This window comes from Nematostella vectensis, chromosome 7, assembly GCF_932526225.1.
Source record: "Nematostella vectensis chromosome 7, jaNemVect1.1, whole genome shotgun sequence".
Taxonomy (NCBI): domain Eukaryota; kingdom Metazoa; phylum Cnidaria; class Anthozoa; order Actiniaria; family Edwardsiidae; genus Nematostella; species Nematostella vectensis.
In genome coordinates, this window is record NC_064040.1 from 11,677,453 (window position 1) to 11,695,195 (window position 17,743).

The following is a 17,743-nucleotide window of genomic DNA, read 5'->3' on the forward strand; positions in this document are numbered from 1 at the left end:
TGGACTATGCCAAAAAGGTCACCCGCCCTTTCTAAATGTCCAAGATCTGCCACTGGGAAGAAGCTACACACTACCCTCTTTGATCATTTTATGATTTACATGTACTTTGCCTCGATAAATTGCTTGTTTGTAGCATTTTCAACGGTCGCCATTTTGTTTGAAGTAAAAACAGCGCGCGGGACGCTATTTAGTGGTAAATGACGACTATTCAGCGGATAGTTATCCAGCGTTCTATCCACGCTTTGTGCAATGCTATTTTATCCGCCGGATAACTATCGCTGGATAGGGATTTTTAACGGGTGGGAAGCGCCTATCCGGCAGATAACATATCCAGGCTTTGTGCAACCGGCCCCTGGTATATAATACATGTGTTCTTATAGGTGGTGCAATATGTTTACAAGATAGAAAAAAATATTTAAGTTTCAAGCTCTGTTTATTACCAATATTTTGCATTTTGGAAAACAACATATACAACTTCCAGTAAAAGAAAAAAAAAAAGAAAAGAACGAGATTTCCTGGAATATATGTTTTCGACATAGACTGTATTTTTAGCATGGCAATATATTAAAATATATGATACTATTTGACTTTATATTGATGCTATCTGAGTGGTCATTAGAAAGTAGCCTTAAATAACAATCCACAAACTACAGATCTCTTCAAAATAAAGAATCTAAAGGGCTTACAGTAAAACAGAATATTTGTCATTTGTCAAGCCCTTGGCATTCTGACCAGGTTTGGCTTTAGTGGGGCTATAAACTTCAGAAAAAGAAACTGTGCAGTATTTGTAAACTATCACTCTATAGTTTCAAATAAAGATAATTGTCCCACAACTGACGCTTTTTATCCGACCCTTTTGCAAGGTTATTGAGTTTAGTAACCCATAGCCTCAGCATCATATACCCACATTGTAAATGGCACTTGTTAGGGATGTACAGTAGCTACACAAGTCATTGTATAAAAGCATTTGATCTAAAAACCCTTACTATAAATAATGAATCCCTGGAGTCATGTTGACTTGATGCTTAAAAGCTACCATTTTGGCTGTAATCAGGTATATTTTATTATTTAGAAAATAAAAATGTAAGAAAACACATTGTTTGTGATTGTTCCCTTGACAACATAGTCCTGCAGGCGTGGCCATCAACTGATTTAATCTTTTAGTGTTTGACGACACACCACTTCACCATACTAAAGAGCCTTGTAATACAGCCGGCTGTGAATGCATCTTGTACCAAACTTAGATGCATAAAGAGTGGCAAGTAGATGTCTGTAATTTGGAAAAGGAAAAATTCAAATCACATCTCCCATGGCTGCAGCATTCTTTGTAAGAGCAGAAATTCTATCTCAGAGCAGAAAGAAAATGGTTCTTACCATAACGGTTGCCAATTTCCATCCTCCATGTCATCTTCGTAAGACCTCTTCACTCCCCCTGTGACAGGAGGGACAAAAGGAACTTGAATATGTGTTTGACCAGGTCAAGGGAAAATACCAGGTTCATTCTATACAGCCATCCCATGACCCTGTTAAAGTGGCTACTTTATAATGATTCAATTGAAAACTAGAATTATTATACCTTAAAATGATAGCGGTTACAAATTTCTAAGTAAAAGTGGTTGCTTGTATAATCGTCTTCCATCAATTTTTTATCAACTCTTAACCTATTTCTTAAATCCAATAATGTGATTTTCTGGCCACTTAATAAAGGTAAAAGCAACAGTGAATAATACATTTGGCAATGAAAAATGGCAGGAGTGGTCTCTTAATAGAGATGGCTGCCTAGACGAGAGTAATAAAATACAGCCTTTGAAACAACAAAATTTTAGGACTTTAGGAAGTGCCTGCTTATCTCTTATGTCGCTATGTTTTTTCTCTTACAGTATGTCATTATGTCAATGTCGGGATAGACAGAATGCGCACGCCCATGTCGTTATGTGGTTATGTCGCTAGTGTGCACTAGGCATTACCATTTGGTCTTCCCATGCTCTCCATATTAGCTATTTGTTGCTTTGCTTGGTAGTTAGCTAGATAAATAGGCTCATATTCCTAGCAACAAACATCAAACATGGTAAGCAATAAAACATGAGCAGAATACATTTATGTATGTTATTTCCTTGAAAACAATGATCATTCAATAACAGTCTGTAATAGGCAATTAACCACATCAAGCATATGTAAAGCATGTGTTAGCTTTTTCGGAGAGATTTTAGCTTGTTACATGCAGGCCTGTAGCCAGGATTTTTTCTTCGGGGGATACGAAATCCGAAAAAGTGGACCTAATTTGTTTCTTTTTCCTTTTTCCTTTTTTTTTTTTGGGGGGGGAGGGGGAGAGTTTTCTGATTATAAAAAAAATATTTAACAAAAAGGTATTTTTTTCTACCATTGCAGTATCTTCATGGGACTTTTATTATCAGATTTGACTACAAAAAAAGAATGACTTACATACCAGAGTTGTCTAGAATGACCTAATGACCTTTTTTATCTAATTTTTGCTTATGCTTTAGAGATTTGTCTACAAAAGGCATGTCTAATGCAAACTGAAAATGGACTTTTGGCGGTTGTGGGAGGTACAGGCCCTACATGTTGTGGTGGGAAATTTAGGAAACAGGAAATGGTCAGAAATGATAATCATGCATTACCATAAGCTGCTGGGTAAATCCCTCATTTGGGTTGATACAAAATCTTCTCTGCTGCACAAATAGAAATGCTTCCCTGATAAAGAATATGATGAAAGCATGAACTTAAAAGATTTGCTAAATGCAGCATTACACTTGATATATAAAAATATATATTACAAATAAACAGGCACAAAAGGTAGCTAGACATACCTGTATGCAAGTCCATAGGTCTCCATGATATAGGCAATCATAAGGGCAGCACTAAAAGTCATTTAACAACTCTCTTAGGTGAGTCAAATGCAGGCCTTCTGTTAAGGGGGGGGGGGGGGGATAGAAAAAAATCACAAGATTTCAAGGAGTTTGATGTGCTATGCAAAGGAAGCATTGCAAAATTGGTTATACATACAGTATAGAAACTACTTTCTATGCAACAGATCATGTGTGTTTTTACTAGCATTATTTTGTTGTTCTACAAGACTCCAGTGAATGACATACTGTAAACCACTTCATAATTTGAGTTTCTTGTCCATACACCCAGAGCAAGTTAAGGGCTTCTGGAATTACGCGCTAGTGCGGAAGCGTGTAATTTGGCTTTCTCCACATAATCCGCGTAATCCACAAATTCCCATATTTTCTGCGTAATTTAGCTAAGTTTTGAAAGACAAAACATTTAAGTACACAGCTGATGTGTTCTTTTAGGGTTCTTACTTCTATTTCTCGTAAAAAATGACAGATATTCTTTGTAAGAGTGCGATATTTTAAACTGAATTTCAAAAACAAAAATGACTGGGCGTTCTTTGCTAAACCGCGAAGACCTAGGACTAATAATAAAATACCTTTTTTAATTGGCTGGTGGCTAGGAGCCAATGAAAACTGGCCGAAGATATTTTCGCGCAAAAATAAACCTTTTTCAAGTTATTTCGTGCTTTCCTTCGGTACAAAATGTAGTTTGGATGTAACAGTTGATATTCCGTGTAATTTACCACGTAATTCAGTAAAGAATTCCGCAAAATTTTGATTTTTATAAAAAAATGTATTGCAAAATCCTGCGTAATGATTAATTTTCCGCGTAATTTAGCAAAGAATTCCGTGTAATTTTGAGTTTTTTTCCGCGTAATTCAAGAAGCCCTGAAGTTATCACAAAAAAATCATTACCCACTTGTTCAGGCAGTGCACCCTGGCTATGCATAACATCTTGCAAAAAATATTATACCTCAGCATTCAAAACAATTGGTTCTATTGGCAAAACTACTGTACTTCTCAAGGATTGCAATATTGAGTCATTGACATAAACTATGAACCTTTAAAGATTACATTTTAAATTTCTTTTTTATTTACCTGCGGGATATTCCAGCATTGCCATGAACCAGAACTTTTCCTGTTGTAGACAATAAGACGCAGTATTAGCAACATTATCATGAAACCTTTTAGTAGAAGAATGACAGATAATACAGGTGATGTGGATAAGATACAAAGCTGGTAAGCTTACCACCCTTGGAGACACAGTCATCTACAAAAGCTTTTACCTAAGAGAGATGGACAAACCTGCTGAGCTAGGGGATATCATAGTATGTATCTTAGGCAATCAAATGATTGGGTTTTATTATCTGTTTGATAACCTAAGAAAATCGCATCCACAATAACTCTGTTTTTTGTACATATAGAGAGGTAGAAAAAAAAACCTTAACGGCACCATTTACTCATTTATACTTTCTCTGCTGTGAATTACAGGTAAGCCAAGTTTATTTGAGTTATGTACATAAGAAAAATAGCAATCTATAGAATCCAAAGACAAGAAATATGTATAAAGTAGATTGCAAGGTGTAGTGACATTGACAAATAGCAGTCGATTTAAAGTTCATCAGTAAGTATAACCTTTTGAAGTATAACCCTTTGTCACTTTGAAGCTTATTGTACCCTCTCAGTAATTACAGTAGGAGTAACAGTCTAAATTGCATCTTGCAAGTTACAACAGGTTGACTAGCCCAAATATTGTTACTTTCACAATAAACTATCTCTGGTATTTGATGGACACTCATCAAAGATGGTATTGAAAATGTTTTGGCATTGACTTCATTGAGTCATGGAGAGTAAGCTACATCCAGTGTTGCTACTCTACCTGGGGGAAATATCTAATGATATTTTCTGTTGTTGTGTCAGCTACATCTAGCACAAGGTAGCTAAAAACACGAAAAGAGAGGTCAACAATAGCATAAGTATTTATCTTTGAAGTTTTAAACCGTTCTACTTCCTTCCTTCCATTGTTCTAAAGGCACTTTAAATCATTTTAATCCATCTCGAACATCACTTAATCAACATTCCTTGCACCAAATACAATATATAATTTGTCCCAAATAATAACTAACACCCTGCTCTAACTTTGTTCATCTTAAATCTTACATAGAAAAGATGAGTGCTCACAAAGGACTGTCTTACAGTGAGGGCACAGAAAGGGGGCCATGCTGAACAACTTTCACCAATCAGATTCTGCTTCAACACCGTAAACAATTTGAAAACAAAATGTTCAGCCAATGAGAAACGCACATGTTTGTGTTTCCCACAGTGGACTACAAGTACGAGGTCAAATAAACAACGTCTGGCGTTTCTCATTGGCTGAACTTTTTTTTTTTTAATGTTTACAGTGTGTTCAAACCGAATCTGATTGGACAAAGCATGGCCCGCTTTCTGTGTCCTCACTGTGATTGCTAGAATGCAAATAATGTAATTTTTTTTTACTTACAGAAAATCATTAGGGAAGTTGGGCTTGACAAAGTTTGCCTCGATATTTTGGCGAATACAGACAATATGTGTTATCCCTTGGCTTTTCAGATGTTCAAGCTAAAATTAAAGAGTAATTTAGTGGCTATTATAGCCCAAAGATTAAAAGCAAAGCATTATTTACAGCTGACTATTTTGAAATGAATATTAATAATAACAATAATTATAATTAATGATAATCAATCATTATTAATGATACCTTGCTCTTCATAGCAGCTGAGTATGGACCTAGGAATATTCCTGGGACAATCTCCTGTGTAACCAAAAACAATGATAAAGTACAAGGGCCAGTTGCACAAAGCGTGGATAGAAGGCTGGATAACAATCCGCTGAATTGCCATCATTTACCACTAAATGGCTTCCCGTTTCCATGGTAAATATGCAAAGCACGCGCTGTTTTTCCTTCAAACAAAATGGTGACCGTTGAAAAATCTACTAAAAGTGCCAGAAAACAAACAGTTTATAGAGGCAAAGTGCATGTAAATCATGGAATGATCACAGGGGATAGTGTTTAGCTTCTTCCTGTCTTTGGGAGTCACATTTCTAGACAGAATGGGCAATATAGTTTGATTCCAGTCCTGACAGAGCTGCATGTAAGTTCGTAGTTAATTGTAAATTTACGAACTGTAAAATTCGTAGTTTGCATGTGTTTCAACTTTCACTGTGTCTAAAATTAATCTAAATCCTGACGAAAAATTTTGAAAGAAAGATGTCATTTTGTTTTTTCATCACATTTATTTGGTGGATAAGATTTTATCCGACCTCTATCACCCGGATAACTTTAACCGCTGGATAACTTTTATTCGCCGGGCTTTGTGCAACCGAATCATGCAACTCGGATAACTCATATCCGCTGGACAAGGATTTAACCGGTAGATAAGACTTATCCAGGCTTTGTGCAACCGGCCCCTGCTAGAGATATGCTTCATACCATACCCTCTGAACGGAGCCCTTCACTTCAAAGTCTTCTAAAACTCTTAAAAACCTAAAAGTCTGATCAAATCTAACATAAAGATCTGCTCAATTGTGTGGACGATAAAGTCCTATTGTTTTTTTCAATGCGACCTAAGAACAAAGCACAGTGTAGCTAGCTCATATGTACTCCGGATTCTGCGCAGAATCAAGTCAAAATTTCACAGGTGGATGGATGAAAAGTTAGAAGTTTGTTAGTAAACAAAAGTGTTTGAATAAGGGAATACATACAAAGGTAGGAAAAGAGCTTACCTGCATTTCTCTTCTTTTAGAATATGTCCAGTCCTTAACACAAAACAAAGTAAGTTTGGTCGATAAGATTTGACTAAGTTAAGTACAACCAAACCATCAGATACGCTTACCGCTATGTCGTCTTCGTTGGGAATCTTTGGAAATTTGCAGACTGGAAAAGCGCTAGGACTCTCCATGGCCATCCCCTTTAGCTAAGAGTCTCTAAGTATGGTTGTACTCTGCACCGAACCTCATAGGAGCCGTCAAATTATCACAGAAAGCACATCGCACACAAACTCTTTCTTCTGTTTGCCGCCATTTTGTGTTGACAAGTTTCAGACATTAGAGCATGCTACTGTCACTAAACTAGCATTTTACAACAGGGATCCCGTCATAACAAAAACTCCGGAAAAGAAAAACGACACAAAACCTTCTTTAAAAAATAAGAATACGCTTAAAATTTATTGGAGAGCATATCATTTCTGACTAAATTTTCATGTCTTGTTTTTAATGTTGATTCCCGGCTTGTTAAATTACATTCTTATTATGGTGAAATTTGTATGATTTAGATATCTAATTTTAACTCTATTTTTATTTTATGCTTATTGCATTAGTTCAGGCCTGACTTTGTTTCTTATTCATTGGTGTATTCTTAAATTTACAAAAATATTTTTATCCCAGGTTTCTTTCTTTTTTTTCACGCGCGGCCAGCCTCGTTTTGACACATTTCTCAAAATGGCGGCTGAACCAACGCGTGAGTACACAGACGAACAGTTGAATTCTGACGCCGTGAGCAAGAAGGATATTATCAAGTTCCTTCACGAAAATGCAAGTTTTGAGGTAACAGCCAGGTCAATCTCACGTTATATTTGCTCATTTGGACGCAAAGGTGGAGGGTTTTATGGTGTGAAAACAAGAACTCGAGCAAAGAAATTCGAGCTAATTTTGATTATCCTTCTTTAGCACAGCCCGAACATGACTGCCCACTCAATTTTTTAATGGGTCATTGACACTTTTAAACCATTTTTAGCAAAAAACAAAATAGAAGCAATCGCGAAGGCAAAAACGGCGAGTTTGTAAACCACGTGTTTTTATTCTTTTTAGAGACAACCCGTTGGAAGAGTTTACTGTGTTCTAACGGGTTGTCACTAGTAAAAAAGAATAAAAACACGTGGTTTACAAACTCGCCCTTTTTTTTTGGGGGGGGGGGGGGTCATGCATTTGCACAAAACACGAAAACCCCAATCTTGTCTTAATCGGCAGCAGGAAAACTTTTTTCCTGTAAGTCTCATTTTTTATCTTATTCTACCCTTTCATTTGAATGGCTGCCATTTTATGTTACAACCCCTGGGGTTTGTGCATAGCTAACAATATAGTAGATAGTAATCACAGAAGTTTATGCTCTCAAAACACAAAGTAAATACCTGCCAGCAGGCAACACCAACAACATTATTATAACTTTTTGTAATCATAACTGAGGCATATGCGTACCTGTCAACTCTCCCGCATTAGGCGAGAGTCTCAAGATTTTGGACCCCTTCTCCCTCTCTCCCACGTGGAGAACCAAATCTCACGCTTTTTAGCAAAATATTCTATAGAAAATCGACATACATACCTGTCAACTCTCCCGCATTAGGTGAGAGTCTCAAGATTTTGGACCCCTTCTCCCTCTCTCCCACGTGGAGAACCAAATCTCACGCTTTTTAGCAAAATATTCTATAGAAAATCGACATACATACCTGTCAACTCTCCCGCATTAGGCGAGAGTCTCAAGATTTTGGACCTCTTCTCCCTCTCTCCCACGTGGAGAACCAAATCTCACGCTTTTTAGCAAAATATTCTATAGAAAATCGACATTTTGCCTATTTTCTATTAAAATAATGTTAACACTTATGTAGCGCAATTTATCTAATACCCTCGTGAGATCTAAGTGCATTGTGCGCCAGAGCTTTGTGCCTGCAACATATACCCACCCACCCCCCCGCTAAAAATATATCCCAACCCTCCCCACAAATTTAAATTACCCCACCCCTCCCCCAAAAAAATCTTAAGCCCTGAGATTTCCATAGGTTGACAGGTATGAATATGCCCTGGTTTTTCCTAAAACTAGCTTTACTTCAGAAATCTAGAGCCAGTACAAGCTTGGTGTCCTACTGAATCTGTCTTATGCCCAACAGTTCCTCAAGGAGAACAAGCTCAATGGCAAACTAAATAATGTGGCCAAGACAAGCAAGAAAGATCAGCTTGCGGCAGCTTACAATAAGCTGTTTGAGGAAAAAGCCTTCAAGAAAGAGGGTGAAGAAAGTCTAGAAGACCAGCTGAAAGCCATGAGTGACAAAGCCAATGCCCTGGCCATCACAGAAAAGAAAAACAAAAAAAAGACGGTTGAAGTCAAAGAGGTAACTGAGATATATACTGTTATATAACTGTAATTATTAAAAGGCACTTTTTAACCTGGGGGGGGGGGGGGGGGGCTTCCAAAACATTTCATAAGCTTCAATTTCATAATTCAGGATTGAATTGAGAGGTGTAGGGGTGGTAGAGGAAAATTGAAGCCATTACCCCTCAAGCATTGTATGTGATGTGAGAATTGCATTATTGTTAGACTAGTTCATCATACTTTTGTTACGAAATGGCAGCATTTTACTTGAAAGTAAAGGAAACCCAGTGCCATAGTTACTGTTTATAATGACTCCTTCTAGAAAAGGTGACAAACCTTAAATCTTCTGCACGAGTATTGTTTAAATAAAAGCTAAAAACAGTGACTGAAGCTAGCCTCTTGTTCAGTAGCTGTACTTGAGGATTCAACACTAAGATTGTGTTTGCTTTTGCCTGAGAATCGCATCATTCAGCACTTAATGTGCTTTGATTTGGAACCACAGGAACCAAAGTACAAGAAGAGGATTCTAAAGGAGGGGGATAAGGTATCCTATCCTGACAAGGGAGACATGGTCTCTTGTCTGTATGTCGGCAAACTGGAAGATGGCACAGTCTTTGACACAAACAGATCAGGTATAGACTTGAAAACAATTCTTATGTAATAATGTTGGGTAAAATCAGGGTAGTTAAGTATATTGTTATCAGTTACCAGTGTACCGGCTTGTGCAAGACAACCCATAGCTACCAGTTAAGAACGCGCACTGGCAATCACATCAAACCTTTTGCGACCAATAGTTTTGGCAACTTTGTCACAAACAAACACGCGCTGGCCTTGGCTATCTGACTGCCCATACTACCTTTATATTTATTATATTGTATCAATTAATCATTATTTATTATATTTGATAATGGAATCCTGTAATTTAGCTTTTAAGGCTACGAGAGGACTAATAATCGAGTATTATTATTATTATTATTTCCAGTTACAGTATTTTGTTCACTTTTGCTAATACAAGTTAGTGCAGTGTGTGAAGCAATCCTTTGGCTTGTGAAACCTGCATTTTAATTTAACATGATTATATTTGTATTCCTTTCCCACCCCAAAGGCCACCCTACCAAACCCTTTTATTTAATAATATCCAGATACTGCCAAAAGAAACAAGAAGGGAGATATCAAGCCTTTGATTTTCCCTGTAGGAAGAGGCAAAGTCATTAGAGGGGTAAGAGCAAAGATATAGTGCCTATATATAGCTACTCAACTATCAATGTTGTCTTTAATGTTGCTTTTTTAAAACATTAAAAGGAAACTGTGCAATGTCAATCTTTAAGTAGTTCTCATACTCTGTTTTAAAATGGCTAATATACCTCTACCTAAAAGTCATTAAAAGTAAAAGCTATTTAAAGGTCTCAAATGAGAACTGCCTAAAAGTTTTTTTTCTTTTATAGTGGGATGAAGCCCTGTTGACTATGAGTCAGGGAGAGAAAGCAGAGCTGACAATTGACTCGGAGTGGGCATATGGTCGCAAGGGCTTCCCTGATGCAAAGTATCCTTGTCATAACAGCCATTCATTACCGTGTTGTACCATTTTCTACACACAGCCTTATGATCACTCCCCTCCTTGCCCCTGTATCACATACACAGTGGAAGCAATGGAGTATTTTCTTTGGGGGGGGGGGGGACTTCACCTTGTCGCTGGTTAGACCCCATCTCCTTCCTGTTACATTCACCATGTATTACGTTTTTGTCAATGATATTATTTCATGATTACTTATTCACTTGTTCCTTATCATTCCCCATAGGCTACTAGGCTAATTTGTTTTGAAAATGTGTTTTCTCCAAGATTTCCCAGACAATAACATAGTATTTTGATAACATGGATGGTATTTTGATAACATGGATGGTATTTTGATAACATGGATGGTATTTTGATAACATGGATGGTATTTTGATAACATGGATGGTATTTTGATAACATGGATGGTATTTTGATAACATGGATGGTATTTTGATAACATGGATGGTATTTTGATAACATGGATGGTATTTTGATAACATGGATGGTATTTTGATAACATGGATGGTATTTTGATAACATGGATGGTATTTTGATAACATGGATGGCATTTTGATAACATGGATGGCATTTTGATAACATGGATGGTATTTTGATAACATGGATGGCGTTTTGATAACATGGATGGTATTTTGATAACGTGGATGTTTTTGGTATACTAGTCTAGATGTGATGGTATTGTGGAAGTTCTTCACTTCATTGAAGTTGACTTGAAATATGGCCTTTATCTTCACCATGCTTCCCTCAACTATGCATTTCCAACTCTTCGCTAGTGTGTCAAGTTATTTTCCTTAACTATTTTGTAAGAATACCTCCATTTTCAACACTCATCTTTGAAGTAGAGCTGGTTAATGTTGCCAAGTAGGCAAGAAAACAATCGTCAGAGCTTAATAGCACCAAGAGAGCATGAGAAAGCTATTCATTCCTACCAAGTGTAAAGCATAAACTGAACTGATTGCTACATATTTGTGATGTTACTCAACTTATCCTTTAAAGGAATTACATTGTAGTTGTTAAAATGAAATAGACTTTTTATAGTCAATCATTTACTGCAGAAAGCATAATTTGAAATGTTGATAAAAATTGATTTTACTATTCAAATTATGCTTTAAAAAAATAAAAAAATAAAAATGATGTTGAGAGTTTTATTTCAACATATTCACTAGCAATTGGTTTTTATATACAGTATATCAAAATAGGCATACAGTACACCATAAAACTTATATGTACACAGTACAGCCTAGTTTAGGTGCCAGACTTTCCATGTGCTGTTTCAAGCGTAAATGCATGAAAATGAAGATAAAACAATCAACTTCGATTAATGCATTTGAAAGGGTACAAGGGTACACGAAAAGAACAGCATCTAAACTATGCCTACCAGTATTTTACTAAACACTATTTACAAGACTTCTTAATAAATGTTGGCTGAAATTTGAAAGGAAAAAAAAAGTTGTCTAGGCATACTCGTGATTCTGGAATTAGAATTATTAGAATAGAAAAAGCAAGCATTTGTTTATCCCGCGTTCCCATTCCTGAATGGAATGAAGGCCATTCCACATAGCAGAATGGCATTCTGAACATTTTCTACCAACCATTCCCATTCCAGAATGATAGAAAACCGTAGCCTAGGTGAAAAGCATTTTTCATGTTTACAGGAAGAAATGCAAGTTTGAAAAGTTCTTGAAAACATCAAAAGAGTGCAATCAAGAACTTGCTGGTCAAACTTCTTTACCCATTTCCTCTTCTAAAAACGTACTGTATGTATAGAGGATTACAGTGAACATTTCAAGTAAAACTGACTTCATTTGCATTGAGCAGATACAGTATTTCCAAGATACACCTATTTCAATAAAGGTTGTCAGTGCAAATAGTGATTGGCAAATAGCAGTTCTACGACCGAAAGTAACCATGCGTTTCGAAGAATAAGGATAAATCAAAACAATTATCCATTAAAGGTTTCCAATGCTTGGCTCTGACATTGCTGGACTTTATTTAACACCTTTAATTTTTCGAATAATTAGTACTTAAAAGCCATTGGCCATTTGTACTGGCAACCTTTTGTTAAATACGTGTATATCTCTGCCTGTATGATCAGTTTATGTGGGTTTTACAATGGGGGTGTAACTGCTGCCTTTTATTGTATTCCATGTACTGGCTAGGATGTAAGTGGCGGCATACTACGAGGGTCAGCAATGGTCTGCTCTTGTAAGTTTTTCATCAGCTGGCTCAACCATCTTTTGGTAGATGCATCATCTTTGAGACAGGTTGAGAATGTGCCGTCTTTTAACTGGTCTGGAAGGCATTGGCGCAAGGCTTCACGGGCCCTACATTGGTTCAATACAGGTTTAAAATGAGGGGCCCTACATTGGTCCAATACAGGTTTAAAATGAGGGGCCCTACATTGGTCCAATACAGGTTTAAAATGAGGGGCCCTACATTGGTCCAATACAGGTTTAAAATGAGGTTATCAAGGCATTAGCGCAAAGCTTCACGGGCCCTACATTGGTCCAATACAGGTTTAAAATGAGGTTATCAAGGCATTGGCGCAAGACTTCACGGGCCCTACATTGGTTCAATACAGGTTTAAAATGAGGTTATCACAAGCTTCACGGGCCCTACATTGGTTCAATACAGGTTTAAAATGAGGTTATCAAGGCATTGGCGCAAGGCTTCACGGGCCCTACATTGGTTCAATACAGGTTTAAAATGAGGTTAGCACAAGCTTCACGGGCCCTACATTGGTTCAATACAGGTTTAAAATGAGGTTATCAAGGCATTGGCGCAAGGCTTCACAGGCCCTACATTGGTTCAATACAGGTTTAAAATGAGGTTATCAAGGCATTGGCGCAAGGTTCACGGGCCCTACATTGGTTCAATACAGGTTTAAAAATCACAAGCGTACAGAGGGTAGAGACCAAATATAGTCAAGATCAAGAACCTTCATGCACAAATTGAATTGTACTAGGTACATATGATCATTTAAACAAATGAGTATGAGCTCACCGGCTTCCACTAAAGAGACAGCAGGAGATGTAACTTACCTGGGATTGTCTGAGAGCCTGAGATAGCAGCGCACCACATGCTTCAAGAGCCTTGCTGACTGGTCTTTCGCTAAAGCAAGCACCATTTTCCCAAGTATCATGGCCACATGTGAGAAGCGCTCATATGTCTGACAGATGTAGGACAAACCTGTCTCATCAAGAAGGATCTTTTGAAGGATAAATGTAGCAACCTGGGAGAAAAAAATTCAGAATAAACATTTAAACAATTTTATTAAAACCCATATGTAATAATCAAGAACAAACATTCTAACCACTATTGGTATTGGCAAATCCAATAGAAGAGCAGTGTGATGCAAAAAGGAATTTTATATTAATCATAATTAAAGATTTTTATTATTGAATTTAGCATGTTTCCCAAAGGGAAAGTATGTACCACAAGGTATTTCTTGGATGATTTGTTGCCTTTGCCTGTAAAGCACTAAACTGGGGTATCCCTTGTATCACACGGATGTGTGACAATCAACAGGGTATGCAACAACAATTGGATTTGTAACAACAATCAACCAGATATGTAACAACAACCGGATTTGTAACAACAATCAACCAGGTATGTAACAACAACCAGACTTGTAGCAAAAATCAACCGGATATGTAACAATGTTGAACAACCGCATTTGTAACAACAATCAACCGGATTTGTAACAACCTAAGGATTTCGTCAAATCATTTGAATACAAACACTATAACACAGGTCAAACATTGTTGTTTCTAAGGTACTGTATGTCGGGGGGACTCTAACGACAACGTCATCAAAACACTGTATACATCCTTAGCATGCACAGTGTACCACTAACAGTTTTGGAGAGTTCACTCCCAAATTCCATGATTCACAGGCACTGTGTACCACTTACAGTTTTGGAGAGTTCACTCCCAGATTCCATGATTTGCAGGCACAGTGTACCACTTACAGTTTTGGAGAGTTCACTCCCAGATTCCATGATTTGCAGGCACAGTGTACCACTTACAGTTTTGGAGAGTTCACTCCCAGATTCCATGATTTGCAGGCACTGTGTACTACTTACAGTTTTGGAGAGTTCACTCCCAGATTCCATGATTTGCAGGCACAGTGTACCACTAACAGTTTTGGAGAGTTCACTCCCAGATTCCATGATTTGCAGGCACAGTGTACCACTTACAGTTTTGGAGAGTTCACTCCCAGATTCCATGATTCGCAGGCACAGAGGGATAATCTCGGTCGTCAAAAGAAAGGTGATAACTTCAGTCTCGTCAGTCTTGGGGAAAAAAAGGGATAAATAAAAATAAATTGTTAAATAAATTGTTAGAAGCTCAAATGGGACTTACCTTACGATAATAAAAAAAAAGCTAAAACAAAATAACTTCAACAAAAGTTTCAATACTTTTTTTTAAGGTGACCAAGTCATGGTTTCAGGTCGCTGTTTGTTACAAAGCTGTCAACTCATTCACATATAATCAGGGCGACACAAAACTCTGGGCTTCTTCACAAAATAGATTTTTATATCTTAAACATTTATTCCCAAAGGTTAGTCCAAAGGGTGATGGGAGCTGGCTTTACTGTTCTTACAGTATGCCCTAGCAATGGTAGAGGGAACTGTGAGCCCGTGTGTGAGCCACTGATGCATACAAAAAAAGAGTAAAATGTCAGACATGTAGTAAGGATTCTGAGCGGGAGGGTTCGTTTACCTATTTAGCGGAGCTTTTTCGCAAGCAGTGGTACTCAATTTTCCTATATTAGAGTGGACCTTCCAGTCGAGTGGGGAGGTTCTTCCTAACCCCAGAACCCCCCCTGACTACGGGCCTGAAAGTAATAAAAAAATATCTGATTTTACCTTTACTAATGCTCCCACGACCCCCAGGCTGGTGAGGCGAAGATATTCAAATGGCCTAGTCTTGCTTGTGGTGTGAAGGAATGGGTATAGGAAAAGTGGGATGTGTGCTGACATAAAAACAAACAAACATTAGACTGATCTGTATGTGGTTATTGATAAACAAAGTGTGGTTCTAAAGTAAATACATTGTAACCACAAGTGTTACACAAAAACTACAGTACCATGGCCACCAAGAAGAAGTTTTAAAACAATTAGGTAGCCAAACAGTTTCAAAAGACATGAACTTCATAACTAGAAGGTTTATGTTATGGTTTAATTTGAACTGAGCATTTTTTTGGCTCAATGATTGATTGCTAAAGTGCATTTCAATTGGAATCCTTTAAGGTTTAAAATGGTTGACTTCACAAAGCTCTAACAAATCAGTAAAAATCTAGATGCTCTCACACAATGTTATTGGTGGATACTAAAATATCTGTCTTCTCTACCACCTGACATATACAAGAATCTATATAACAGGATTTGTATGACTAGCTCAGTAATAAAAAAAAACTCACCTTGGAGGAAGACAGATCTAGTTTCAGGATGTGATGCGACACATTGTAAGAGTGCTAAGGCATTACAAACTCTATTGGACTGGTGGGCCTGGCAAGAGAAACAATGCAACACATTGTAAGAGTGATAAGGCATTACAAACTCTATTGGACTGGTGGGCCTGGCAAGAGAAACAATGCAACACATTGTAAGAGTGATAAGGCATTACAAACTCTATTGAACTGGTGGGCCTTGCAAGAGAAACAATGCGACAGATTGTAAGATTACTAAAGCATAACAAACTCTATTGGACTAGTGGGCCTGGCAAGAGAAACAATTCAAATAAAGGAGATGTTGAATATTGATGATGAAAGAATAGAGATCCTTGGAAAAAACATTCAGGCAAATTCAAAGAGAGAGGCATAAATGTGTGATTAGTCTTACTGTGAGGTTTGGAGGGTTGATAACTGGATAAATATTGACTATTTCTTGAAGTAGAGCAGCTATAGTTCCTATGGAATATGATTGACACAGTCAAGACACAAATAAACAGTCAATTAAAAATAAAATGTGAATAAAAACAACAAGCTTTCTAATCACTCACCAAAAGAATGCCAAAGCATTGGAGCTAGATCTGGAACAACTTCTCTTTTCTTACTAAATAATCAAAAATAAATAATATAACTGTAATTTTGATTACTAAATCACTTTAGAACTTGACATATGAGAAGCAGTGTATAAGATGTCTAGAACAGCTGCTAAAACATGTGGGTCTTAGCCACTGATTATATAATGTACATAATATACATATGTACATAATATTTCTTGTCATTGTTTGCCCCAACTTTGCAGTCTAGTGTTTAATATAACAATGATACATTTAAGTGTAAATATGTTATTACCTGAGTTCTAAAAGAGCATGTTCCCGTGTTTCGGGACTTGACAACTCCAAGACCCATGCGTAGATCTTTTCACGGTCGACATCAGACAGCCCTGCTAACTGGGGCGTGCCAGGGTGAGGGTGTGGGAAACCCCTCTGAAAAAAAAAGTAAAATCCAAACTTGTTATTGCACTTACTACTAATAAGACTCGGTTGATAACTGTTTTTTACACTGGTTGCCACAGCGAAGCAGAAGGAGCTCTTTATGTTACTTTGTTAGAATTATCTCTTCGTACAACCGCACAACTGAACCTCTTTATTTATTAAAAAAAAAGGCATTTAAGTTACTCAATAGACATCATCGTAATTTTATACAATTTTCTAGCTGATTATTTTTGCGTTTCGGCAATGATAGACTTAGTGATTGTCTTCCTTGTTATCATTTCAAAGACAATGTACCGAAGATTTTTGCTTAAAAAACGACGGACATTCTTACCACTGTTGGATAAGTAATCCACAAATCCTTTAAGTATTAAGAAACGACACCACTTAACTATCATTGGCTTAGTTCATAAACAAAGAAATACCTCTGTTTTAAATGGTATTGTAATCGCTATCAGATAAAACATGGTAGAGTCGATAAGAAAAGGCGTGGATAATATAGACTCAACGTCCGACTCGTTTTTTGTTGTGAAGTATTTGAAAATCCAAATAAGACTTACCGGTTGCCCTAACTGATGCATCATCTCCTTCCCACTTCCAATAAATGGAATATCGGGTGCCAAAAACGAAGCCAGAGTAGATTTTTAATGGAACAACTTTCTACAAGGAATATGTGATAACAAAACAAAGATGGCGACTCGGAATGGTATGCGAGCATGCTACGAGCACCAATAATTATCCAAAGGTA

At 37.2% G+C, this 17,743-nt stretch overlaps 3 protein-coding genes across 5 annotated transcripts; 1 reads left to right on the forward strand and 2 right to left on the reverse strand.

Moving 5' to 3' along the window:
• Nucleotides 1–414: 414 nt before the first annotated feature.
• LOC5504799 (serine/threonine/tyrosine-interacting protein A) lies at nucleotides 415–6,957 on the reverse strand. The gene is made up of 12 exons (XM_001625637.3): nucleotides 6,731–6,957; nucleotides 6,621–6,653; nucleotides 5,596–5,649; nucleotides 5,359–5,456; nucleotides 4,738–4,798; nucleotides 4,108–4,144; nucleotides 3,957–3,996; nucleotides 2,829–2,879; nucleotides 2,640–2,712; nucleotides 1,968–2,046; nucleotides 1,375–1,432; nucleotides 415–1,270 (listed from the first exon to the last, which is right to left on the reverse strand). Coding segments are annotated over exons 1-12 (657 nt in total). The 5' UTR covers nucleotides 6,803–6,957; the 3' UTR covers nucleotides 415–1,269.
• Nucleotides 6,958–7,291: 334 nt separating this feature from the next.
• Nucleotides 7,292–11,686, forward strand: LOC5504800 (peptidyl-prolyl cis-trans isomerase FKBP3). The gene is made up of 6 exons (XM_032373118.2): nucleotides 7,292–7,439; nucleotides 8,777–8,998; nucleotides 9,482–9,611; nucleotides 10,122–10,198; nucleotides 10,425–10,522; nucleotides 11,360–11,686. Exons 1-6 carry the CDS (start codon nucleotides 7,335–7,337, stop codon nucleotides 11,415–11,417), a joined length of 690 nt encoding a protein of 229 aa, XP_032229009.1. The 5' UTR covers nucleotides 7,292–7,334; the 3' UTR covers nucleotides 11,418–11,686.
• LOC5504798 (CCR4-NOT transcription complex subunit 9) lies at nucleotides 11,684–17,725 on the reverse strand. 3 transcript variants are annotated; one of them, XM_001625638.3, is made up of 9 exons: nucleotides 17,556–17,723; nucleotides 16,856–16,989; nucleotides 16,558–16,610; nucleotides 16,398–16,465; nucleotides 15,977–16,064; nucleotides 15,423–15,529; nucleotides 14,751–14,846; nucleotides 13,594–13,784; nucleotides 11,684–12,876 (listed from the first exon to the last, which is right to left on the reverse strand). In XM_001625638.3, exons 1-9 carry the CDS (start codon nucleotides 17,577–17,579, stop codon nucleotides 12,708–12,710), a joined length of 930 nt encoding a protein of 309 aa, XP_001625688.1. In that variant the 5' UTR covers nucleotides 17,580–17,723; the 3' UTR covers nucleotides 11,684–12,707. The 3 variants fall into 3 exon arrangements, with proteins under 3 accessions (XP_001625688.1, XP_032229007.1, XP_032229008.1); XM_032373116.2 differs by having other exon boundaries at nucleotides 12,793–13,232; nucleotides 17,556–17,725; XM_032373117.2 differs by lacking the exon at nucleotides 11,684–12,876 and adding an exon at nucleotides 13,357–13,414 and having other exon boundaries at nucleotides 17,556–17,725.
• Between the last annotated feature and the right edge of the window lie 18 nt (nucleotides 17,726–17,743).